The sequence below is a fragment of the Gopherus flavomarginatus genome, chromosome 7, assembly GCF_025201925.1.
Source record: "Gopherus flavomarginatus isolate rGopFla2 chromosome 7, rGopFla2.mat.asm, whole genome shotgun sequence".
Taxonomy (NCBI): Eukaryota; Metazoa; Chordata; order Testudines; family Testudinidae; genus Gopherus; species Gopherus flavomarginatus.
This window is the reverse complement of record NC_066623.1, coordinates 99,792,574-99,819,679: the sequence shown is the minus strand read 5'-3', so window position 1 is coordinate 99,819,679 and position 27,106 is coordinate 99,792,574. Positions and strand designations below refer to the sequence as shown.

Genomic DNA, 27,106 nt, shown 5'->3' with positions numbered 1-27,106 from the left:
ACAGATCTTGATACAGTGCTGTTTCCCAACAGCCTTGTTAGTTAGTTACATAAACTTGTAATAGTATATGAAAAGTTTATAGCTGAATTATCACTGTGGTTTTAATTTAGATTAGCACATGTTGCTGTTGCTTGGCTTTCTCCAATAACAAACTGGAAGACATTCAGCCTGTAAACATAGTTTGTTGTTTTTTTGTTTTTTTTTCTAAAAAATCACCTGAACATTGTAAAAAGAAAGTACAATCTTTTTGGGAAGCAGAGCTCAATTCAAGCATAGCCTCTAGTTTATCTTAAATAACATTGTACCATATTGAGTGGTAGGCAGTGCTGTTTTCTAGCTAGTGTGGCACGTGGGGCTTGTTTTTGTGAATCCCAAGTACTGGAAACAATAACTATCTTGGCTGGGATTTTCAAAGGAGCCTAGAAGAGAGAGGTGCTCAAATCCCATTGGAAATTCAGTAAGAACAAAGCCGCTAGTTTCCTAAGGCTTTTTTGAAATACCCAGCCTTAGCCCCCGATGGGTACAGTTTGCCAGACAAATTTTGAAATGTTACTTGGCAGTAATCTGGAAGAGTAGTGGAAATTTTACTCTGATATCAAAAATATTTTAAGGTATTTTTTGAGAGATTCTGTCGGGCTTTGCTTTCAAGAAAAGATCAAAAATGGGCTGATGCCAAACACTTTATTTCCAGGTCTGAAGTTCTCCCATTCCCCCATATTTTGTTTAACTTCCTTCTAGTCTTCTCCTGTTTTGGTACTTATATATGAGGAAGTCCATATGTCCAGGAAGTTAAGACATTCATTCTCTTATTTTTAAGATTGCAATGATCCAGCCTACTCTGCAGCACAGATTAAATGTTCATTTTAAATGATTGTCATAAAATAAACAGCTAGATAAGTGTAGACTGAAAAAAAAAAAAAAGGAGGAAAGATGAGGGCATTCCCAGCGTTGGTAGGAAAAAATCTTTCAAGCTGATGCATAATAGCAAAAAGTCACTGTAGAGAGAGTTGTTAGAAGCAATATGCCCCTCTATCAGCCCGACCACTTCTGTCTAACAACTGTCCCTGCAGTGACTCTTTGCTATTTGTGTGTGTGTGTGTATACACAAATTTGCTTCCTGTTAGGGAGTGGAGGGAGAGGCATGTCTAATGGTTTATACTTAGGCCTTGGCTACACAGGTGCTTTACAGCCCTGCAACTTTCGCGCTCAGCGGTGTGAAAAAACACCCCCCTGAGCGCTGCAAGATACAGCGCTGTAAAGCCTCAGTGTAATCAGTGCCGCAGCGATGGGAGCGCGGCTCCCAGCGCTGCAAGCTACACCCGTAGAGGATGTGGTTTACGTGCAGTGCTGAGAGAGCTCTCTCCCAGCGCTGGCACTCTGACCACACTCACACTTCAAACCGCTGCCACGGCAGTGCTTTGAAATTTCAAGTGTAGCCATAGCCTTAGTGTGGTGAAGAGGAGGGAAGTATGGTAACTTGCTCAAACAGGAATGTGGGAGAGAACTGGGTGGGCAGGCCTTGCCAAAAGTGCAAGCTTTCTGCCACTTATGCATTGGCTTTAGTCCTGCTTGCCTTGATCGTTTGCACTAACTGAGTTTCTTATTGCTTCAGCACTATGAGATAGTGACTGCTATTGACATAATCAGTCAGCACTTTTTTCTCTCTCACTAAAGTGAAAACATGGGTAGCCTTCCATCCCAAAGTACTTCTCATCATATAGACATACAACACTGCTGAAATGCAGACACGTCTTTGGTGTGAGTACAACAGTCAGGTGGACGATATGCACGCAGTATCGTACACAAACTATGGAGGAGAGTTGGAATAAGGACAGTGGTGTAAAATTATGGGATGTTTAACATCCTTGCAAAATGGAGAGACATTTAGTTTTTAAAGTTATATCGGCAAGATGAGCATAGTGTGTAAATTGCATGAAAGTTGCTTTGACCTTGAAAAAATGAAGGACTGTGTCGATCCTGATGAGATGTGAACATATGCTTCCAGGAAATCTATGCACAAATTGATGCTGGGTAATATTTTGCATGAAATAGTATCTTAGAACAGGTTTCTTAGTGGTAACCGTAGTAACAAATGGCACGTGCTGAATTTTCACTTGCAACCGCTGCAATTCAGACGTGATGCTCAGACCACTAAGCATCTGCTCCAACATCAAAAGACGATAATTCATTTTAATTTTAAATAAATTCCTGTTTTAATCAAGGAAATTTCTGGGAGTGGAGCGCAAAAAGCAATTTATTATTACCACTGTGATTTTAAAATATGCTCCCACTCTGAATCTGCTTTGAAGCAGTCTCTGTTGAAGAAATATTGAAGTGTTTGAATTGTACGATTACAACAGGGATAGATTACAAATTGTGACTTTTTGCAACCCTGTTTTTCCCCCCAGGAATTATTGTAATTTTTTATTATATGGAATACAAATTACCATCCGTTTAAAATGACATACATTTTTAAACCTGATGATGGTGTATGTAAGTTCAGTAGAAACTATTTTATGTAAGTAAAAACAATTTAAAAACATTGATATTAAGATTTATGTTTGGCAGTGTTTTAGAATTATAACAGCATTTCTCACAAAGATTAAGATGTATGCATTACCATCAGGCTATACATTTTGCATCATGAGCTGTAGGTTATGCTACCGTTATGCTATTAGTGCTTATGTAAGACTTTGTCCATTGCTGGTGGGGGGAAAAAAGCTGTATAAGCTGAATTAACAGTAGGCAAAAATTGCTAGGTTTTTTAGACATCTTAGATTTGCTGATAATTCTCATATGTGAGAACTGCCGTGTAATTGCAGTGTACCATTGTGAAAACAAAAGCAGGAAGAAATGTCCTTGCCTAATGTGCTGTACCGGTACGGTAATACATGCTTGGAAATCATGATTTGAAGATGAAAAGAAAATCTCATTCTGGTCATTACGTCAGATTTCTGGCATGGCCTCTGCATGCATGGGTTGGTGACACTGGTCATTGGAGCACAGATATTAGCATATTTTCTGAATGCTGCGAAGCTTTGAGGAGGGCCAGAAGGAGACGCTGAGAGAGTCTAAAAGTGAAGGATTATGAACACTATTGAGACAATTTTTTTGAACAGCATGGCTGCTTGTTTGAAGATGAAGTAAATAAATTCATCAGTCTTTGCAAGTAGGATTTATCAGTTCAAATGCTTATGATTGCATTCACCATCTTCTGCTGGGTATCGATCTAGCGTTGTCTTTCTGTCTGAGTAATCGGGCTATCCTGGATTTACATGTTTAACACTTTGAGGGATAATTGATAAACCATATCCATGTTTTTCTTCGAGACTTTTACATTTTAAAAGTGATTTTATAATGTACATTTGTCTAATGTCTTATTTCTATAATTAAAGGATAGAAAATCTTGTATTTAAGACACTGGAACATGGGAGATCTGGGTTCAGTTCCTGGAGCTACCACAGATTTCTTGTCTGACCTTGGTCATGTCACGTAATCTCAATCCTCTGTCTGCAAAGTGGGAATGATGATGTTTCCTTTTGTCTGTCTTGTCTATTTAAACAGTCCCTGTCCCAATGAGCTTACAGGCTACGGTTATGGAGCACCTAGCATAATGGGGTCCTAATCTCGTTTGGAGCCTCTCTGCACTGGTGCAATATAAATGAAAAAAACATTTTTGTTGTTGATTCATTTGTATAGCTTCTTAAAAGCAAAACGTGAAATCTCCCTTTTTTTCTGTACATCAGATACTTCTTTAAAACAATATAACAACATTAGCTGCAGTCTCCTTGGTTATGTTTTAAGATCGCAAAGATGTTTACCTAATTTCTTCAATCAATTTTGAATGTCACGCAAGACATCTTCTAGCAGGGCAGCATGAATATCTGTCAGCCTTCCATAAAAACATCTTTGATAGTCACAAAGTAGTCAGTTGTTTTAGGAGCACATAGTCATCCAAAAGGGAAAAGATACTTCAAAGTATTATTTAAATATTATTTTGAGTAACAGTGCATTAATACATAATGGATTTAGTGTTTTATATTAACTGATTCCCCACCACTCATTAAAATCATGCTAAGTTTATGTTTCAGATTTTCAGAAATGTATACAGCAAATATGAACTGAAAAAAAAAAGCTATTTTACTATCACACGTAGTAGATACAATAATGATACCTATATGCCTGATAGGTGAGTGCATTAGACATACCATGGGTAGGTACTAGGAACCCATTCCTGAAGAGATTTTGAAATGTTTTTATGAGCAGGGAAAGAAATACCCATGCAAAATGTGTTTTAAAGGTTGTATTTTCATTTCCCATTTATTGTTCTCTAGTACTATTGAATTGCTAAAACTCTCTATTGAACATAAATTAAATTATTTCCAAGGTGACATGCTATGATCATATATTAACTAATAGGGGATGCAAACAAAAGTGAAAAGTGTGCCTTTCTAGGTTTCTAATGTTTTTACATAAGATAAATATTTTACTAATAAACTGTACCTAAAAGAATCATAATACATGAGGCAAGGACCAGCTCAATATATAGTTTAACCTTTGTGTCTGAATGTGTAATAAACTGATTCTGCCTCTTTTGATGTTTCATAGAAATGGAGATGCAGTTAACCAAATGGCTGTTACTCCTTTCCCATTACCTTCCAGTTCCCAGTCTTCTATTGAGGTAAGATTTTTTTTTGATTAGGGCTTACTAAATTAGATTAATCATAATTAGTACAATATACATTCAAACACCTTGTCTGATTAATCCTGAAAGCTAATGTGCATTAGGTAGGAACTGGACCAAATGTGTCTCTTTCCCCTCTCTTTTTAAATGAAACAATTGGCATGGTGCTAGGTGACAAGATATTGTTTTAGTTACTGTGATACAGCAGGAAAATAAATCAATGAACGAAAGCCTTGCTGTCTCCTGTCACGATTATTTTTGAGAGGGTTGAAAGTTTTGGGGAGGTATTGCCTGGAGAGTCCTCCCAGGAAGAAACTGGCATTTTCAGTGGGAGACATGCAGGGAGACATCTTGTAAGTGAAGGCCAAGACGTCCCACGAGGTTTTGATTCCGTCAGAGGCATTAGGAGTAAATCCAAGTAGCTGAATTTAGAAAATAAACATTAAAGGCCTGACCATTGCCCACTGAAAGCAATAGAACTATTTCCATATTTATTATTTGCATTACCATAGAGAGGTAGGTCCCAACAATGATTGAGGGCCCTGTTGCACTAAGCATCATACAGTCACATGGTGAAAGATCATCCCAGCTCCTAAAAGCTTTCAATCTAGATAGCCAAGATACTCAAGGGGAAACAGGCACGGTGAAATAACTTGTCTGTTTGGCATGACCAGGAATAGAACCCAGGTCTCCTGATTCCCAGTCCTGTGACCTAGCTATTAGACTAGGTATACGATTTACAGCCATACTACATACTACATTTCTGTAGCAGAAATGACAGTATGTTAGTATATCTGATGTATTAACATGGAGTTTTAGTGTCTAGTATCATAATATGCATCTTAGCAACTAAAAGCATTATGGATGTTTCTGTTTATTCTCCTCCAACAGTAAGAGCTTCCTCAGTGTGACAGTGCTGTTCTATATTATGGTTGTTGCATCAGGCCTAATGTGACTCTTTTTTTATCCTTTTTGAGTTTTATGAATGCAGTGTGCTTACTACGCAATGCAATCTGGAATGTTACCACATCGTTATCAATTTGATGTCTCATCATAATAATATAACTGAGAAATATGGTACTTACTTGTAGATATAGCACATGGCTAGCCTTGCTGCTGCTTATTAATTCTATATCTTCTTGAGCTAATAAAGCAAAGCATGTTTTATGAGTCAATTGGGGCTAGGTTTAGCCTTGAATTGTTAAATTCTGGTCATTGGTACATTTGCTTTTTGATATTTTAATAAGCATTATTACAATCATACAGCCTTAGCTCATGCTTTGCAATGTTAGTTGGAACTTCTGGAGCATGCTTTTTTGCAGTTTTCAAGTTACAGTAATGTTTAAGCCATTGTACATCCATGATGTAGTTCAAATGCTATTATGCTGTGCAGAAAAGCTACATTAATTAGCTTTTCTTTCAGGGGAACTCTTTAATTAAAACCCTGAGTTTCATTTATCTATTTCGTAAAATAAGAATATTGCCTTTTGAACTGGTGCTTCATGCTCCATTGGGTTCTGGTCCATGCGGCCAGAATCCGTGTTCGTCTGTGGTTTTTATGGACCAAGCCTTTAGGTTCACTTTAAAGTTTTCGTGGTCATTTTGTGATGACCTCGATAGCTGCTGTTGCCCCCTACACTATATCTAGAACATCTCCCTTCTCATGTTGGTAAATAGTAAAGGTAAGACAAGTAGTAACTTCAGCAGCTGTGTTCTTGCACTCTCATGGTATTACCTGTTACCCTGCCCTTGAAGAGTTCATTCCTGTGAAGCTGCGTGTTTAAAAACCTTCACTGAAAGGCAATATCAGTTTTGAAGCAGCTTTGTGTAAATGTACATTTGGGGGACAGAGGAAAGGTTTGTCATTTTATTTGAGTGGTTGAATAGCTTAGGAACTGGTGATAGGTTTAGAGACTTCTACCTAATTTAAGTCATCAGACTAGAAGTTGTTTTCCATGGGATATGGCACAACTATCACATGAACTCTGTTTAGTAGTCAAGTGTCCATATCACCAAAATCTACCACTATGCAGGAACCAAAGAATTCTGTCCCTTTTGCTGTTTGACCCTTAAAGGTAGACCCAGTAGGTGGGTAAAGTTACATGTAGTGAAGAGACTTTTTTTTTTTTTTTTTTTTTTTTTTTTTTTTTTTTTACATGTTTTGTGGCTAAATACAGAATTTCAATTTCTAGGGCTATCCATCAGACATTTGACACCACTGTAAAAAATACTTCAAATGGTTGTCATAATTATGTAGGGCTTTGTTGCATTTTTTGCTGTAAATTAATCATATCTTAAAATGTAGACGATATTATGTACTTTCAGAGGAGAGACTAAATAGATGTTTAACAATATGTGTGGCTTATAGTTTGCATAAGAATTGTTGTATCTTATAAAACACGCCTGGAGAGACACAGGTGGGTGAGGTAATAATTTAGCAGTATGTCATGATCTTACATAATTACAAAATACTATTGCTAAACAGAATTAATGTTAATCTCTTCATTTTGATTGAAGTAGTTTAATGAGAAAAATGGCTGACTAGCAAACACTCCTGTAACATGGACATGTTTATTTCTGTGAAACCATAGGACTGGACCACAATAGACAAAGTACTGGTACAAAATGAACTAGTTAAACCAAAATATAGTGTCTAAGTCTAATAGAAGCTGTTTGCAAGAACCTTAATATATCATAAAGCCACCTCTTACATAATGTTTTGTAACTGGGATGAGGCGTTGTTTGTGAATACTGAATGGAGTGAGCCTCTGAAAGAATGGAGAGAAGTAGATTACCTCTTAAGATGGCTATTTTTGCATAATTCCCATTTTACCTGTTCAATGCCTAACAAGAATTTAGAATAGCTTGGTAAAGAAATCTGCTAGTGAAGATCTTTGCAGGAAATTGGATTGGTAATATATAGTCAATTTTGCTTTGTAAGGAAGTGTGTGCTTGGGATGTAGAGCAGTGACTTGAATTCATTTGAACAATTAAAAAAAAAAAAAAAAAGAGGGAGAGAGAGAGAGAGAGGAAACAGCCCTAAAAACATCTCTTCGTCTTCAGGAGCTGGGTAAAAGGAATAAAATTCTCAGGTAAAAACATATCACATGTTTGTTAGGGAAGAAAAGAGGCTAAAGTTTCTACTTCTGTCCTCTTGGTTTGGAAAGTGTTTTTTTAAATATCCCTTTCTTAAGCATGTGCTGCATCATTTCTCAGTCATGCTCTCTGTATATATGTGGAAAGCACAAGTCACCATGGTATCTATGCACCAAATACAAAAATTAAGTTTCAGCATTATTTTGGTAAGACCATTTTCTCTGCTTCAACTATGGTAGCATTGTATGTTCCATTGGCTCTTTTTAATGTGAGACCTCTTAAGAAGGAAGAAAACTCCTCATCTGTCATATCACTGCCTCTACTGTACAAAGGGTGTGTGTTGCATGTGCTCTAAAGGAGGTAAAACATACTCATCTTCACCTTTTGCGGAAGGGAGTTCCATAGCTGAGCACCATTCAGTAAAACACCTTTTCCTCCTGAGCTTCATCCTCAGTAGTGTCAGAGTAGTTGTTCCCTGAGTGCTGATGACAATATTCATGGAGTCCTGTGTAAGAAGAGGTGGTCCTAATGTAAATTGATCCTTGACCAATAAAGACCAGCACTTGCTTTCTAAAACTTGTAGCACTGATTTTAATCAGTGATGGTTCATTGTGGATCTTCTTCCTTATTTCAAACAAACATCACATCACATAAATGCTGTCTAATTTTATCATGAGCTATTTAGGGGCAACATTTTGTTTTTTAAAATAATCTCTTTACTAGGATCACAGTGGCACTGAACATGCAAGCAGTGAAGAAGATTGCAGCTCAGAAGTTGTCATGAAAAGCTCGATTGATGATGAATGTATCAAAATGGTATGTGTTGCTATCTTTAAAGAAATGTGTTTAGTCATCCACAAAATTCAGAGCTTGAAAAGTGCTAACTTAATGGGTCTGGGACGCTCCCAGCTCTGGTGCAAGAGCGTGAGTGCCAACCTCAGGGTAGACTGTTAATACACCATGGCACAAACCCCAGATTGGTCATGAGTCCTAAACTTAAATTTCACCAGCCAGCTGCATTAAGTGCAAACTCCTCAAGTGTATTAACAGCCTAAAACAAAATCACAGACAGTTCCCTTTTGATACTCCGGTCTGCCTCCTCACCCATGTGAGTGTCTTTGTGATAGATGGCCCTTAAACACAAGGATCACAGCAATATTCATTTTACTCCTGGTCTCAAAATACCAGTCACTTTCCCAATACCTTGGATTTCACATGGAAGACAACGCTTGTAGCCATTCCTATAATAAATTATATGGAGATGTATTAAATAGGAAAAGGAAGCTAGTCATTTACATGGTTGAAAGCAAGTGAATATAGACACATGAATTAGGTTAGTTAGGTTTTAAGTGGTAATAGAGGCTTCTATAACCAGCAAGCTCAGTTTATCTTTCAGAGTTAGCCCAGAATAAGCAGATGGGGATCTCTTCCTTATGCCTAAGAAATTTCTTGCTCCTCCAAAATCCCTCCAACACAGAGATCCTTAGTTCCTTTTGTTTGGTGTTTTTATGCCCCTCCTGCCATATGCTCTCAGTTGCAAACTCAGTTGATGAAAATGAGTCATGCGAGTGGACTCCTCTCCCCCCAGCCCCCTCGGAGGAAAGGGGGAGAAGGGTTGCAGAACAACTCTAAGAGCCTTTAGTACTCTTGTTGATGATTCCTCAATCCAGATGTAGGGAGTTGCCAGTTGTAAGATCCAACACGGCCAGTCTGGTATCAATGGGTTTCCTCTTTCCGGATGGGTGTTTAACGAGCCTCTCTCTTCACACTAATTAATGACCCTCTCCTGTATGGTGATTCATGCAGTCATAAAGGCTCGTAATACATCCCTTCAAAGATTACATTGCAATATGGAACGCAGATATTACAAGTAAGATTAATGAATGCAGCAACTCCCAAAAATTCAATAGAATCCAAACACTGTCTTATAATTCTAATACATATCCTATCAGTATTAACCCACAAGTGAGCCAGACAGATTTCAGCTACGTATATATCAGAGTTCAGTGGGGACATAGGGACTTTGGCATGAGCTGGTGCCTGGTCTTCTGGCATCACAGGGCCTCATTCTGTTTTCACGCTGTTGTAGTGCAATTAAATTTTAGTGAGTAACTCCTGATTTATCTAAGTGAGAGGAAAATCAGGTGTATGATTTCCTCCACCTGATCATATGATTGAGATGTAAATACAATTTGTTCTATATTGAGGTACAGCAGTTGTATGCAGCTCGCTGGTCCTTCTCTTGAGCTATACTCAGCAACAAGGCATTCACATCTACTTTTGTCGACAATATCTTCTGTACCCCAGAAAAAAGCTTGTGACTGTAAATCACACTTATTTATATCCTAGCTTCACAGATTTTTAAAATCAAAAGGACCATTATCATAATCTCGTCTGTCCCCATGCATAACACAGGCTATAGAATTTCTGCATCAAATCCATAACTTCTGGTTTAATGTGTCACTGTCAGAGTGTGCGCTGTAATAAATATCAAACTCTGCATTGATACGTGGTGGTGGTTGTTTAATGTGTTAGGATTATGCGTTATCAGAAATCTAGAATTCCTGGGGTTGTGCCTTAATCTTCTTTTAAGGCTCTGTTAGAGGTTAAAATAGAGAAATCCTAAGTATGCTGAGGAGTGACTAACCCACAGAAACATAAAATTTCTTGGGACAGTCATTTTGTCTACCTCTCAACCCCCAACCATCCACCCCACACATAACAGTTTAGTATAGTTCTTAACTGAGACATGTTATTTATGCATAATCTATGTGAGGTATTTTCATTGAAGAAATGGCTTTTTTGTTTGTTTTGGGGGAGTTGTTTTTCTTTTGCTTCACAAAGTCTTTGGTTTTTGCAAACCTATTTGTGTTTTAAAAATATTTGAACGTTACAAACAAATACTTGGAAATCCACAGAGTTTTTGCAAAGAACCAGAAGTTGATATAGTATTTGAGCATTGAAATCAGCCACCAAGCTAACATTGGTTTGTTTGTATTCCTGATTGACAAAGTACTAGTGTCGAATATGTGCATTTGAATTGTCCAAACTGCCCCGTAAGTTCTGCAATGTTAATGGGCCTGAATACAAATGAACTGGAGTTTTAATGCGTGGATTCTAACTGTAAATGCAAATTTTTGTTACTCTACCTACCTTATTTGGCATACTGCAGCTGGGAAACTGAGATACAAATTAAGATGAAAAAAATACACAATGTCTGAAGTGGCTGAAAGAGACAAAGAACAGTTAGGAAAAAAGCTTGGGCAGATATTACGGAGTAGATTATAGTGCAGGAGATGAGGGCAAGAGATGTAGTTGGGAGGGGCATTTTGGAATTCTTTGAAAATGAGGTAAAGCATGAGTTTAATGTAGAAGAGTGGAAGCTATTTCAGAGATTCAAAAAGAGTGAGGGGGAAGATGTGGCTGGAGCAATGGGAAAGGAAGATTATGTTGGCAGCTGCATTTTGCATGTAATGGAGCAGAAAAGTTGGGAATTGAATAAACCAGTGAGGATGAGGTTGTAGTAAATCAGGGTTTGGAGCTGTGCTCCTGCTCCGCTCAGGCTCCAGGCAAAAACCTGCAGCTCCGCTGCTCTGCGCTCCAGCTCTGGGCTCCGTGCCAAAGCCCTGGTAGTAATTAAGACATGACGTTATGAAAGCATGAACTGAGTCATTGGCAGTAAGGGTGGACAAGAATGGATAAATGAGGGAAAGAGTCCAAAGAAAACAATGGAAAGATGTGGGGAAAGAAGGCATCAATATGATACTCAGATTACAAATTTAGGTGACAGGAGGGATGTTAGTGTGTCAACAATGACAGAGAGCAAGAAGAGAAGAATTTATAGGGGAAAGATAAGATTGTTTTTATAATAATAATACCTAGCTCTTATATACCGCTTTTTATCACAGATCTCAAAGCACTGTACAATGGAGCTCAGTATCACTATTGCCGTTTTACAGATGGGGAAACTGAGGCATGGAGCAGTGAATTGACTTGTCAGAGCAAGGATTAGAACCCAGGTCTCCAGAGGTCCAGTTTAGTGCTCTATCCACTAGGCAATGTAGTCTTATCCAATATATGTTTGTTGTACATCCACTGAAGTAACTGGATTTTCATTGGGGTGAGTTTAGACCATCGAATCTGTCAGTAATGACCGTACACTCAGTGGTCTAAACTCACCCCAACGTAAATCTAATCACTCCAGAGCCAGTATCATCTATCTATCTGTCTGTCTGTCTAACCTATCTATGGAGTTGTCAGGCTGAAGAGAAGGTGAAAGGTTAGGGACAGGGAGATGGATTTGGAGGATGGATATAGTGCTATTAGGTTAACCAGGAACATCCTGGTGGTTTCAGATGATACCGACCCTGGAGCAAGAGATAGAATAGGCTGTAAAAATAGTGGCGGCCGGGTGGACAGTAGGCTGTGTAAGATCTTTATCAAAACCCAAATTTTGAAAATTGCTTGGTGAATCATGGCAAATAACTCTAGAATGTGGAGTTGATAAAGGGTGTTGGAGATTTCAATAGTATTGCTATATAAATACTAATTTTTATAAGTGGCTTAACAGTTGTTGCTTTCCTCCGAGCCAGAACGTTATGTGTTCAAGGCCCATACTGCTACTTGAACTTTTTGCTCTTTGCTAACATTGCAGGTCTGTGCTCAATGACTCATTCTTTAGATGACAAGATAAACAGAGATTCCTGCTGCTAGTCTCTTGGTGACTGTCAAGGCCAAAGGAAAAAGATGTCTTATTGCTGAGAGCATAATATTTCCCCTATTGCCCATAGAGTCATGTCACCATGAGTGTTTACCTTATTTGTAAAATTATGATGAAAAAATACAAACTTACGTACAAAGTGATTCAACTCACTGTGTCCATTAACTCTCTGTAAATTTGTCAGGCTGCCCTGGGACAGTCTATGCTGCCCGTTCATTGCTTTTAGAAGTGCAAAGTTACATAACTGAATTTGTCATGGACCTGTTTGGATAGAGAGTGATGGAAAGAAGGGAACTTATTTCTCAGCTGGGATCAATGAAAGTGCTACCAACTAAATACAGTGCTAGCTGGGTGGTTGAGGTTAGCTGCAGGGGTGAAAGTAAGTTAGGTCACTTACCAATATGGGCCACCCTCCGGCCCCTGGGAGGGGTGGGGCCTCGGGAAGAGGGGGCGGGGCTGGAGGTCAGCATTGCCCAACCAGCCTTTTCAGGCCACCTGGCCCGCGCGGCCCTGGGCTCCCATGTTGATTTAAAGGGCCCAGGGCTCTGGACGCTGCTGCTGTGCTAGCAGTGTTCGGAGCCCCTGGCCCTTTCAAATCACCAGCCCCAGGGCAACTGCTCCCTTCCCCACCCCCCATTCCGGGGGAGGGGGGAACCAATGGGGCAGGGACATTAAAGCGCTGCAGGGCCCTTTGCCGCAGCAGCGCTCTAACATCGCTGCCCATTCCTCCCCCACCTCGGGGCAGGGACATTAAAGCTCTGCTGGTACGGAGTACTGGCTCGTACCGGCTCACTTTCACCTCTGGTTAGCTGACAGAATGCTTTGATGTTTTTCTGAGGATCTGGCTATGCTGATTCCTGTGAAGGGTCATAGAAAAAGAATGGAAATTTTTTTAAATCCATAAAGCGATTCTTTCAAAATTTGGATCTTGACTGAGATGAGAATGGTTTGAGTGATAACTGAGAGTGCTCATCAAGCAGCTTGCATTCTTGATGTCTGTGGGGCATGCATTGCTGCATCATGTAAATAGAAAGGATAATTAAATTAATGTTAAACAAATAGCACTGTATTAAAGATATCTGAATATGGAACATTGATCTGTTTTTATACAGCTGAAAGCTGAGTTCTTGTTGCACCCAATATGTAACCGAGGGATTTCATAAAGTGGTTTCTGGTACATTCTGGGGTTTCTGAGCACAAAGCATTTGAGACATTTTCAGGGATAGATTCACAGTAACTCTTGTGTTTTTCAACAATTTAATGTCTGTTAATTAATATGAATTTGAAGCTAAGGGCTGGTCCACACTAGGGGGGGAAAATCGATCTTAGATACACAACTTCAGCTACGTGAATAACGTAGCTGAAGTTGAATATCTAAGATCGGATTACTCACCTGTCCACACGGCGCGGGATCGATGTTTGCGGCTCTCCGTGTCGATTCCGGAACTCCGTTGGGGTTGATGGAGTTCCGGAATTGATATAAGCGCACTCGGGGATCGATATATCGCGTCTAGGTTAGACGCGATATATCGATCCCCGAGCAATCTATTTTAACCCGCCGATACGGCGGGTAGTCTGGACGTGGCCTAAGAGTAATAAAATAACTTCTTAATGTACAAAGACTTCAATACATGTGAAATGTAGTTTTACGTTTTGAATCCCATAAAGCAAACTGAATAATGAAGAATAGTAATAATGAATGATGGAGCAAATGAAATAATTCCCCACTGCTCATTAGAATAATCCCTTAGAAAGCAACATCTGTAATCTTTCCTTACATATTTTTTCCCTCACCATGTCTGGTAATAGAGTAATCGCCACTTTTTCTACCTTGTCTTCCTGCTATTTATGCAGACTTCAAAGGAAAATTTTAAAATAATTTAATGTATTTCTTTTACAGTTGTAGAGGTCTCCTACTGTTTTTTGTACCCTTAGATGATGAATTTTTATGAGACTTGAGGAAACGGCCAATATTTTTCAAATGTGGGTAATTAAAATTAGGCACTCAAACCCATATTTAGGCACCTTAATAAGTGTCCTGATTTTTCTCACTGGTGCTGAGTACCAATAATATCCTTTGAAGTCAATGCCCAGCATTTCTGAACATCAAGCTGCTTATGTAGGTGCTTTAACACGAGTATAAATAGCTGTATTTAGTTACCTAAGTCTGCAAATGTTGGCATAAGTTTATGTAGCTTGGCTAAGAGACAGTGAAGAAGAACTGTCATGACTGAAAACATTTGAAGAGTGTATATGCCAAGGAAGGACAGGAATTCTTTAGGATGTTATAAGGAGATAAAACTAGAAGTAGTGGGATGAAATGTAGGTTAGAAGAATTTAGACAGAATATTAAGGAAACTCTCCTGACAGTAAGATCTGTTTGTGTCTGGAAAGTGCTGGAAGCACCTTTGTTTGAGAGATTTATAACAAGACTAGATGAAACATTGTTAGTATTTATTTTGTTGCGGAGAATAATCTTGCACTGGCAAGGGAGAGAGGGATTAGATGACTGTTTAGTTCTCTCTTATTTGTAGGCCCAATTCAGGAAGATCTTGTGGGACTACTCAATATGCTTAAAGTTAGACACATACCCAACTCTAATTTCTTAGGTACATAGGAACATGTAAATTGGCAGACACATGATGCATCTAATCCAGTAACCTGTCTCGCACAGAGGCTAGTACCAGAAGCGTCAGAGGAAGGTGCAAGAGGCCCCGCAATAGACAGATGTGGCATAATCTCACCCCTTTTATTTCCCCTTCCCCCCCCCCCAGGAGTCTCCTCCTAACCTCTGTATTGCATCTAAATTAAGTACTTATAGCCCTGGATAATCTTGTTTTACATGTAAATGTCCAGTTCTTCCTTCAATCCTGCTAAATTCTTGGCTTCAGCATCATGAAGTAGCAGAGTTCCATAGTGTAATTGTATGTCGTGTGTAAATAGTATCACATTACAGAATCAGAGCCTTGATTTTTCTGGTTTTGAAGAAATTTAATTTAAGTGAAAGTTGAAGCTGATGTGACTTTTTTTTTTTTTAAATAAAATTACCCTTTTCCCTGTTTAGGATGTCAGAAACAAAGCTGACAAACAGATGTTGATGGTAGATCAGCAGGATTTGGTGGAGCAACTTCCAGAAAAGGTATGTGTGTTTGTATTTGAGGGGGAGGTTGAGGGAGGGGAGTTCAACTGAAGAATTGTTTGTTGTATCACAATTTATGCTACCAGGGCTCTTCTATAACTGAGAAGAGATCAAACTAATTCTTATCTGAACACTGAATAGTTTTAAAAATATCCTTCTCTTTAAATATGTAAAAATAGTCGTGCAAGAGTGTGTTAAGAATACAGTTTCCTGTTCTTTAAAAATTCAGAATGTTGTCTCACTCAGATAAGTCTCTTATGCAAAATGAAATTCCATCGGACTTTCTTTGCAGGCATTTCTGGATTCACAGTAGCAAACCTACCCAACTTGGTTCTTTTAAGAATATTAAATGTTCTTAAACTAATTTTCTATTGCCAATCCAGTTAATGTAAGGATCTTCATACTGTGCTTTAATCGATAGCTATTACTGATTTCAGAACAACACATGCTGCCTTTGTATTTTTGTATTTTAACAATTGAACTATTTTGATTTCTCCTTTCCTTTCTTTTAGGTCCTCAATCAATTAAAACAATCGAAGTCTTCAACCAAAGTACCCATCAGTTTACATGAGATATCTTTGGCACCAGCACCTTCTTATCTTTCTCCAGAGGCAGAGTTCACCAACCATAGTGAGAACCAATTATTTCTTTCTGCCAGATAGCTTACATTAATGGCAAAGTTACCCCAGTAATATCATAGCAAGTACTGTCACAATGAGCTATGATATTCTGTTGTAATTGGGATTGTTTTAATCCTCAGTCACATTTTGCTTTATCGTTTTTATTTTGATGTTCCAGAGGGTGAACCGTAGAATCATAGAACTGGAAGGGACCTCAGGAGGTCGTCTAGTCCAGTCCCCTGCACTCATAGCAGGACTAAGTATTATGTAGACCAGTGGTTCTCAAAGCTGGGTCGCCGCTTGTTCAGGGAAGACCCCTGGTGGGTCGGGACGGTTTGTTTACCTGACATGTCTGCAGGTTCGGCCGATCGCTTCTCCCACTGAATGCAGTTTGCCACTCCAGGCCAATGCAGGCCTCGGGAAGCGGCGCTGGTGGAGGGAAATGCTAGCTGCCCTTCCAGCAAGGAAACATGGCAGGTAAACGAGTGGCAGACTAGCTTTGAGAACCACTGATCTAGACCATTCCTGACAGGTGTTTGTCTAACCTGCTCTTAAAAATCTCCAATGATGGAGATTCCACAACTTCCTTAGGCAATTTATTCCAGTGCCTAATCACCCTGACAGTTAGGAAGTTTTTCCTAATGTCCAACCTAAACCTCCCTTGCTGCAATTTAAGCCCATTGCTTCTTGTCCTATCCTCTGAGGTTAAGAACAACAATTTTTCTCCCTCTTCCTTGTAACAACCTTTTACGTACTTGAAAACTGTTATCATGTCCCCTCTGTCTTCTCTTTTCCAGACTAAACAAACCCAATTTTTTCAGTCTTCCCTGATAAGCCATGTTTTCTAGACCTTTAATCATTTTTGTTGCTCTTCTGTGGACTCTCTCCAATTTGTCCACATCCTTCCTGAAATGTGGCACCCAGAAGTGGACACAGTACTCCAGTTGAGGCCTAATCAGCACAGAGTAGAGCGGAAGAATTACTTTTTGTGTCTTGCTTACAACAATCTAACAATTTTTTTAATATAAAAGGGTTTGAAACATTTTTCCCATTATTTAATACTCTTTTAAATGTTTGAAGGAATTTTTCTTTCCATATTGATTTCCTGTTCCATTGGTAAACAAAAGGTTTTTTTCTCCATTTTAATAATAATAATAATAATAATAATAATAATAATAACTACAAGAACTTGATCATAGCTTGTTTAGTTTTTGTTTGTCAAAAGGATGGTCATTAGTAATATCAGAAGTGCTCTTTTGTCAAATATCTTGTGCCACTTGATTTTGGATAGTTGCCTTTTGCAGCTGCAGAACAAAAGTGTTGCAACAGTGCATATGAACCATGTCTAGTTCTAAGTGACAAGTTGATTTAAAAAAAATAATCCTGAATGTAAGCCTCAAAAATTCCCTGTGTTTCACTGCCATGATACTGTGTTGTCACATCTAAATGCAACATGTTTTGTCATACTGAACAAAATCACGCAAGTCACATCTCAATTCTGAAGGCAATTTCACATCAGATTCTAGTAGTTCTAAGCTCAGATTTTAGGTTATCTTTATAGTATTCCTCCTATGTGACTGTAGAGGGATATTGAGCAAGTTTTTGCTCTTTAATTACTAATGTACATCCTTATTAGATCAATTATATGCACATTTAATATTGCTGACTAATTTCTTTTTCTTTTAATGTTTTTAGGCAATGTGCTGCCTCCTCTGTTGCCTGTGGATCCAGCCACATGCCCAGTTGTTCCAGGGCAAGAGATGACTATAGAAATATCCAAGGGGCGATCAGGCCTTGGTCTCAGCATTGTAGGAGGGAAAGATACTCCACTTGTGAGTTTGTTAAGCTATTATTCATTGCCTTAATTACGAAGCAGAAAAAATAAGGAAAAGAAAATTTTGAAATAAGCAGTACCATTTATCCAATAGGCCTCTGCTAAATTATTCGGTGTTGTGAATGGCATACAGCTGGTTTCATAATAAACTTGGTAGTTTTGCCTGATATGTAAGATTCAATATTTATTATTTCCTTTTAAATTGACAGTTATATATATTTTCATTACTATCTTCCATTACCATCATAATTGTCTATTATGTATCCCACTTTCTACAATTTAAACCATATAAATTAAAGATTTCGATGAGTTTCCATTTCTCACTTTTATTATTCCTAGAATGAGCTCTATTTATTTTACACATAAGCCTTCTTCCTCTCATTTTAAAAAAGTAATGAAATTGTAAATTATTTAATCTGAAATGTCTATGACAGAATCACAAAATGAATGTCACAGCTTCGCTTTGTGCTAACACCTGCATACTTTAAAAACACAAATGCTTATTTTGTGCTCTGTTTAAGCAGGGTACCTACTAAGTCCCTGCCAGTACCACCCCAGGCTGGACACAGATCGACAAAGAAAATTTTATTACTTTTGTGTGTGTTCCTTTGTTTAGTCTACCCCTCCAGCCATGCTGCTTAAAAAGTTTGATTTTTTTGTCAGTACCATCTTAAATGTGTACTGTTTTCAGCACCATTAAAGTATATCATCAATATGCAAGTTCAAAAGGTTAGCTAGCCTAAACTTTTTCTTTCGTGTTTGTGCTAGGTAATTTGCTCTTTTAGTTCTTCATTCTTTCTCTGAGAGATACAATAGAGTACTATAATTTAACAGACTTTCAACATGAAATTCGTGGTGTCAGCAAGTTGAGTCCAGAGTTCTCTGGATACAGCTCTGTTGCAGTTTGCATGAGCATTGGGTCATCCTGAATCTTGCCATGAAGTGCGTTAAGCTGATAGAGTTGCTTTGTAATCTCTTTACATACAGTTATTCAAGAAAATATGTAGTAATACATCTTTAAACAGTAAGATCTGTTACTCTCAGCAGGTACAACTTGTAACATTTCAGAGGAAGTCACATCTTAAGCAAAATATAAATGAGAGGGAGAGAGATGGATTGGCACAACTGGCTGATTTTGTTTTATAAAATGTAGGCCGTGTCCTGGTTTTATGATATTAGAACCCAGATCTCAAGTAGTTCAGGATTTTGGTCCCATTTATCTGAAGCTCCAAAATGTGTAGGGTTTCAGTAAAATGATTCTCTTTCAGATGGAGTTTTGCAAAACTAGGTTGAGCTGGTTTAAGTTTTTCAAACATCATTGGTTCAGTTTTGATTTTGTAAAACTGGGATGGTTTGTGCCCAAGTCCATTTTATCAAGATCCGTAAAACTCAGGGGATTCAAATATGAGGTTTTATATTGAGCCATCTCTCTGCTTCTTCATTTAAATGTTTTCAAATTCCAAGTGGCATCCTGTCATAACCAATCCATTATAAAACTTTCCTGAGAATTTCATAGTAATGAAATACATAAAAGTTTCTGCTGACAGACAAACAGAGAAAAAAAACAAACACTGTGCTCTAAATTCAATAGCTATTTTAGACTAGATTCTATGTTTGTTAGATTATTTATTAAAGTGTCAGCCTAGAAATTTGTAAAGAAAACAATTTGTAAAGTTATCAACTTGCTTCCAGCAATAGAGAAATTCATCCATGTGAAATAAATTTTCAAACATGTCTGACTTCCTTTTTAAAATTACAGGACTTGCCAGAATAAATCTTAGCTGGTCTTCATCTTGTTCATTTTGAGAATTCAAAAGTATGCAGTATTACTTCATAGTAAACAAGTTGCTCTTGTTAGACCATAGTCTGGTCTGCTAATTTACTGTGGGGACCTAAGGGATTCTTTCTTCAGTTACTTGCACACGGTCTCTCTTCGCTTCAGTGGGACATGCGTATGCATAACTACAGACAAATTGTAGACCTAAAGGGGCCAGATCTTCAGTGGGTTTATTTGATTTAGCTCAGTTAATAGAGCTGATTTACACCATCAGGTGACCTGGCCCTCAGTATTTTCATGCCATGTTTGTCACAAGGGCAGAGAGATGATTGTTTTGTGGTGTAATGGTGAAAACTGAGAGAACAATAGAACAAAACCAGAAGCTGTGGAGGGAAATACCATCTGCGTTTGTTAGAAAAATTTCTCCTGCTCCCTCGGGATCTGCGGGTTATAAGGTAAGAACCAGGGGCGAATAGCTTTTTTGCCACCCCAAGCACGGCAGGCAGGCTGCCTTCAGCGGCGCGCCTGCAGGAGGTCCCCTGTCCCGCGGATTTGGCAGCTTGCCTGTGGGAGGTCCGCCAGTCCCGTGGCTTCGGCGTACCCGCCGCCAAATCCATGGGACTGGCGGACCTCCCACAGGCAAGTCGCCAAAGGTTGCCTGACTGCAGCCCTGGCAGGGACCGACAGGGTGCCCTCCGTGGCTTGTTGCCCCAGACACGTGCTTGGAGCACTGGTGCCTGGAGCTGCCGCTGGCAAGAACAAAGGAATGAAACTATTGATAGCTAATTAGCATGTCCCATGCTTCTTTTCATCCTTCACTTTCAATTCTGTGGGATAGGTGGGTAAATTTTATATTTGTAAAGCCAAAATAATTGACTGGTAGCTTCACTGCTTGTGAGTTATTTGATACTCAGGGCCCATAGATATCTGCAGCTATTTCAGGCCTATTTATGTGACAGGAAATTGTGCCCATGGCCTGTAGTTTTCCATAGCGGAGGAAGTTAATTTGAAGCTGGCTTCCACAACATGGTTGCATTTGATATTTTAAAAATATATTTTTTTCAAATGTGGCCATTGGGAGTTCTTGAGGTCAGGGAGCAAGAGAACAGGAGCACTATCCTGTAGGCCTCCATTTACTCTGTACACTCTCATGTCTGAAAGAGATAGGGAGTTGATGTCTTGCATCCCTAGAGTATAAATGCTACAGATAGAAGATTGAATGAGATACCTATTGTAGGTGTCAGAGATGTACTCTATATGGGGATAGGCAAGCAATGGTAGAGCAAGAGCAGGCTTGTGCAAATAGCACTTCCTTTCACATCGAAGCTGCTGAAAAATTCCCCTCTGCACTGGCCTCTCAGAAGATGAGACAGTGGCACATATTTCTTCTTTCCTTTCCTTCAGAGTTGCATCTGATCCACCATGTGTTTTGTGTGTGGATAACTGTGGAAACATTTGAGGGGGGACTATGTAGTCATTGAGTTGTGAATAGTAGGTTCTTTAGTGATATACCTTGGCTCACAATAATACTGTGATGTGCCAATATCCTAGCTGATCCATGAAGAGCTTGTGTATTTTTGCTAGGGCTGTTAAATTAATCTAAAAAGAAAGCTAGGGTAAGAACACAAAGACCTAACCCAATGTGTTTTTAAATACATTTGCGGCCAAAATTATTTAATTATTAATTTGCTGCTCTGGTTTTTTACTGTTAATACAGTGAACCACAACAGCCTGCCTCATGGAATAGAAATGTCCAGTTCAAAATGATTTTGAAGCTCCTTTACGTTTATGGTATACTGCCCTGGCTTTTGGCATTGTAAATCTGGCAGCCTGCAAAAATAAGCACCACTTAAAAATGAAATACATTCTGTGACTTTCAAGTTATAACCTTGAATATCATCAAAAGTCACAAACTAGAGGCATTAAAATATGGCAGAACGTTGCAGGGAGGTTAATTTCCACAAGAAATGAGAATGCAGTTTCTTAACTAAAATATTGTTTATCGGAAAGAAGACCTTATTATTCTGTTTAAAAAACTTGTCAAGGTGCGGTGCTTGCATTGTAATTGAGTATTCTGGCTGCACTCGAAGGGGAAGCAGGACACCAGATAGAAGTAGTGTAACTGTTGGGAGAACAGATCTGGAGAAGTCAGGACTGTCCTTAGAAAAATTGAAATGTCTGTCAGCATTTTTGTTGGGATTGTCTTCTCTTCTTGGTGCTCTCCTAGCATTTAAGGATGAGTAGTTATTCCTTTTCATTCTGAGGGCTGGTTTTCCCACTTATCTTACGTTGCATCTCTTCAATACATGGTCTCTCCTTTATAGCAGTTAATTCGGGAAGCCTCTATGTGAATTTGACTAGCAGTTAATTTTGTAAGAGTAGTGTGGTAAGGCTTCTCCTTTCCTTCCAAGTAAGTCATCTCTGATATAAACAGTCTCCTTTAACTTGGAGTGTGGAAGTAAAGAACAACAAAAAACCTTAGGACCCACCTGGCATTACATAGCACCTACCCAAGGCCCTATACATCACAGCAACATTGACCTAAATTCTGTGTTAAAGGGCCTGGGTTCTGTGGTGTGTGAGGCTGGAAGTTCTGTGACAGCTTCAGATAACGTTTTAAAATTAGAGCATTTTTATTGATTTAAATATGAAAATGAAATACACAACCAAAAAAGTATTCTGTTAATCAAATTTGGTTTAATTTTATGGTGCCCCAACATTTTTAATTCTCAATTTACTGAAGAGCACTCTTGAAAATGCATACAGTATCTTCACTATAGAATTTGTTGGAGGAGGAAGTCAAGCTAGAGGGACTGGTACGAGGGAGGGGGCAGCTTGGGGCTTTTAGCACCTGGAGAAGCCTTAGGTTGGTTTACTGTGGTGAGGAATGTTTCTGCTAAAATGTTCAGCAATGAAATAGTTAACACTATTGACATTTAAGTTGGCATCTTTAAGTTTCAGGGTCAACACCTCTTTGAAAGCAAGTTCAGACCTCTTAAAGCCATTTTTTCAGGCTGTTTACAGATGGCTACATTGGTTACACTCAGTTGATGTTCGGGAGGTTTTCTGTACAATCACTAATAAGAGCTAGTGCTAAAATTTATTTCTAATGGAATACATTTGTTGAGTTACTCTACTGATGAAGAGCATAATACTGTCCCCCTGAGGATAGTAGTAATATATTGCTCCTGAATATTGGTACAAAGTGTTAATAGTCTATTATACAATGAGTGAAACTATAAACAAAAATGGCTATAGAAATCTTATGTTTTAAATCTTTTTTTATTATCCAAGAGAAGAAGCCGATGTGGTTTTGAGGGTAAACTATTTAATTTTAATTTCTGAACCATGCTTTTATAGCCATTTGATGGGTTTAACTAAAATGTCATACTTAACTGATAAATTAATCTGAACACTGGAAGCCAGAAGTTGCTTCTCATTATGGCTTGCAAAGTTCTGTGGATTTTCAGGAAATCGCTTACTCCCTTTTCACATCTAGTTTTTCCAGTCTACAAGATGGGGGATAATATCTACCTCTTGGGTTGTTGTATGAATTAATGCTTTTGGTGTGATTTAAAAGTGAAAAAGTTATAAGTGCTAATTATTATTACTAATGAAAGTTTGGGTCTTGTTAATGACACTAGAGATTTGTAGGTAATAAAATATTTGCCTCTTGGCTCTGTCTGATGTACCTATATCTGGATATCAAATATATACATACACAAGCATGCTACTCTGATACTGTATCATATGTAGAAAAGAGTACTTCTAGAAATGTTGATTAGTCTCATGAGTTGACCTGTTCCAAGTCCTTAGATTAACTAATGCAATTGGGAACAAAAAGTAGTCATAAAGGCATCATCCTCTTGGCCTTTGTGAATTCTTAATGAATCAATGAGGCTGGTTTTTTTTTGTTTTTGTTTTTAAAGTCTGTGTGAATTAAGTATCTGTGATCATACTTCCGAGATTTACATAGACTTCTTAAATACCGTGTGCTTTTGGGGGGCACCATTAAAGTTAATGGGAATGTTTACTGTTAACTTAAATGTGAGAATTATCGGGGCCTTTGTTTCCATCTCTTTGCTGAATGGGGTGCACACAAGGAAGGAATACATTAGTTCATCTCATTCTTTTTAGTCTTCAGTATATAAAGTACACTGTTGATCAACAGGTAATCAAGGTGGTCAGTAATCATTAAATAGACCTGTACTGTAGATGCTTTAATCTTTGTGCCAGTAGGTAGAAACTTTGAAAGCTATGTATAAATGAGATACTAGCCTCATTTAACAGTTAGCACCCTCCTACAGAACCTTGTTTAAACTTAATATAATTTCTGTAAACTTTAACTTTAAAATATGGTTCTGTAGGAAGGTGCTAATGGAGATAGAAAACTGTAAATTGATAGGGCCTTTGATGTTTCAAGCAATGAGAAAATTCTTCAGCATTCTGAATAGTTCTGGCTTGGTGTGTGGGCTAACCTAACTGTGTAGTTGTGTAAAATGGTTCAGATGGGCCAGTGTAGATTGCAAATTGGACAGGTATCCCAAAGAAGTGAATTAATTGTGAATTGTTAGTCTCATCATCAAATTTATAAAATAGGAGGCAATTTGATGTCAGCTGCATTAATGTCTTTGACTTGAAATAGTGGAGAACTGGGCTGGTTTCTTAAATGGATAACATAAACATGAGATTGGTGGGTTCATCCTCATTCCTAATGAACATTGGTCCACAACAGGAAAACATTGCATACAAGACATCACAAAGAGGAGTCAAAATAAACCAGTGTTGCAGATCGTATACTTGATAACCTTCACTTTCACATCAATGACAAAATTTAAGCTAAAGCTATTCAAAAGCAGTAGGACATCTCAAAAAGTGATTTCAGGAATAACTGTGCCTCACAGGTAGCTGAAGCAACTTGGCATTTGGCTTCACGTCTCATACACTTTCATGCATCTGATCTACCCTATGGTATACATTGGGTCCTGAGTATTTTCCTTCACAATTTTAATTTAATTAAAAAAACGAGAGTGAGAGTGTTAAAATTTTGTACATGGTCCTGCACTTTTATTTTTCCCTCTAAAGTGGGGATGTATACATTTTCAAACCCTTTGGTTTGCTTTGGCATGTGATTCATAGATCTTTCTATCATTCTTACTTAAGTCATATATTTTTACACTAAACATCTTATTACTTTAGTTTTATTATTTCAGAATCAAAGGAGAGTTTGCAAATGTCTCTGACTTCAGTCTGAAGGAATGTTAATGAATAGTGCCATTGAATTTTCAGGTTTAAGCTTTTCTGATCTTAATTAATATAACCGTAAGCAAAAATATTATGCAAGCTGAATAAAATTTGAATAAATATGGACCAGATGTAACTATAGAGGCCCATAAAATGTAATACAAATATTATCCATTTCATTAAAATAAATCCATATTTTAGCATGAAAAATTATATTCATACTGAAATTATGGGTTCACCATTTTTTTAAAATGGAACTTTGCAAGTGAACATTTCAGTCAGGGGTTTGTACTTAAATGGGAACCAGATTTTTTTTCTTGACCTTCTGTAGAAAAGTGTTTTTTTCAGTATTGTGAAACGAAAAATATTTTTGTTAACACAGTAATACATTTTTACATTATATTGCCTGTTTTATTACAGTAGTGTTTTGACTTTGCATTTTGGGTATCTGTTAATCCTTTGTGAATGTTAATCATTGCAAAGCATCTGGGTTCTGGAAAGGATTCTGCATACAGCATGGTACGTTAAATATACTACTTACGTAAGGTAGGCATTTGGCTATTAATCAGCCTTTGGTTGCTGTTGCTGAACTTTTGTCTTCTGGATTACATTTAGATCTGTGAATTTAGAAACAAATACTCCTATATAGTATAGCACAGTTTATTTGGTGTAACTTCCTCTGCCTCAAAGTAACCAGCAGCTGGGTTTATTTTAAATTCTGGAAAAATCCTTATGGGGCCAAATTCTTCAATGACACCCTTCATGCAACCAGCTGACTTCTACTGTTATCCATGAACCAGCCTTTAAAAGTGTAATGACAGATTTATAAGATCAGGCACAAAATCTGTTTTCTCTCCCTTTACTGTGGTGATTGATGATAATGAAACAATTAATGATATTTTACTTGCCCTGGGTGAGTGGATGTGTCCGTAATCCTGTAGTACTACTAATCATTGGAAGGTCCTGCCCTCTTTATCAGCTTTAATAGCTATGTTTATTGGCTGCAATATCCTTTACTGCATGGTGAATTTGTTTGAAATGTGTTATTCTGGGTTAGGCAAACAGTACAATTGGTTCATCAAATCAGAATACAACTATTTCCTTATAAGACTGTAAATATTAAACAAAAGGTTGCTCACATTATCATGTGTATAGTTTACCATCCATGGTTCCCCTTTGGGAAATGCTCCAGTTCATGTAGAATACTTCGCATATTACATATTTTATATCAATAAAGTCTACTTGTGACTAAGTAACAAGAAGTTGTAAGACATAAAATATTGCCTTTGAGAGAGCCACTGGGAATTAGTTTATTTTAAAAACCTTTGAGTTAAGAAATTCTATATTATTGTTCTTTAAATCTGAGACACAGTAAGTAATGTGTCAAACATGAATCATATATTTTTAGACATTTATTTTCCTGTTCTCATCCCATACAGTTGCATTTGTTGTATACCTCTCTTCTCGCTTTGTTTGTATGTGGGAAATGCAAATAACTGCACTTCTTGGGAAGCAAGGAGTTAAGATTTATCATTTATGGTAAGATTTATCAGCAGGAGTCTACCTACTTCCTTCCAGTTTTTTGTCTTCTGATAGTGGAGTCATGGAACACCTGTCTCAGCCCTGCAGCTCTGTCCCCGTCTCTCTCTCTTCCCTAGTAGAGAAAGAACTACAAGATAAGAAGAGGCAATGTAAAAAGGAGTCAGACATAAAGAAGCCAAATATTTTTTTTTATCTCTGTGATGATGTCCTTAACAGTGCCAAAGTGGTGGCTAGATCTTACGGAGGTTGTGCTGGTGGTCCATCTAGATATCTGGCTCAGAGACGAGAACAACACATTGGAGACGGGGCAAATGAAAATTAACTGATATCTCTTTTATGGGGATTAAGCTTTTTGAGGACTATCTGGACAAGGTAACCATGGACCATTCAGTGTCATGCAAAAGAAGCCTCTTCATCAGAAGTTCAGGCCTCCTCCCTTGTCTAGGCCAA

The 27,106-nt window shown here is 38.1% G+C and overlaps 1 protein-coding gene across 10 annotated transcripts in view; it reads left to right on the top strand.

Moving 5' to 3' along the window:
- The window catches only part of PATJ (PATJ crumbs cell polarity complex component), a 215,053-nt gene that overhangs the window by 144,241 nt on the left and 43,706 nt on the right, over window positions 1–27,106 (top strand). For 9 of the 10 annotated variants that reach the window (XM_050961967.1, XM_050961959.1, XM_050961963.1 and 6 more), the window contains 5 exons: window positions 4,609–4,681; window positions 8,504–8,596; window positions 15,565–15,639; window positions 16,152–16,269; window positions 17,955–18,091. In XM_050961967.1, the coding sequence (XP_050817924.1) occupies window positions 4,609–4,681; window positions 8,504–8,596; window positions 15,565–15,639; window positions 16,152–16,269; window positions 17,955–18,091 (496 nt within the window). The remainder of the gene's footprint in view (window positions 1–4,608; window positions 4,682–8,503; window positions 8,597–15,564; window positions 15,640–16,151; window positions 16,270–17,954; window positions 18,092–27,106) is intronic. The other variant, XM_050961961.1, reaches the window with a different exon arrangement.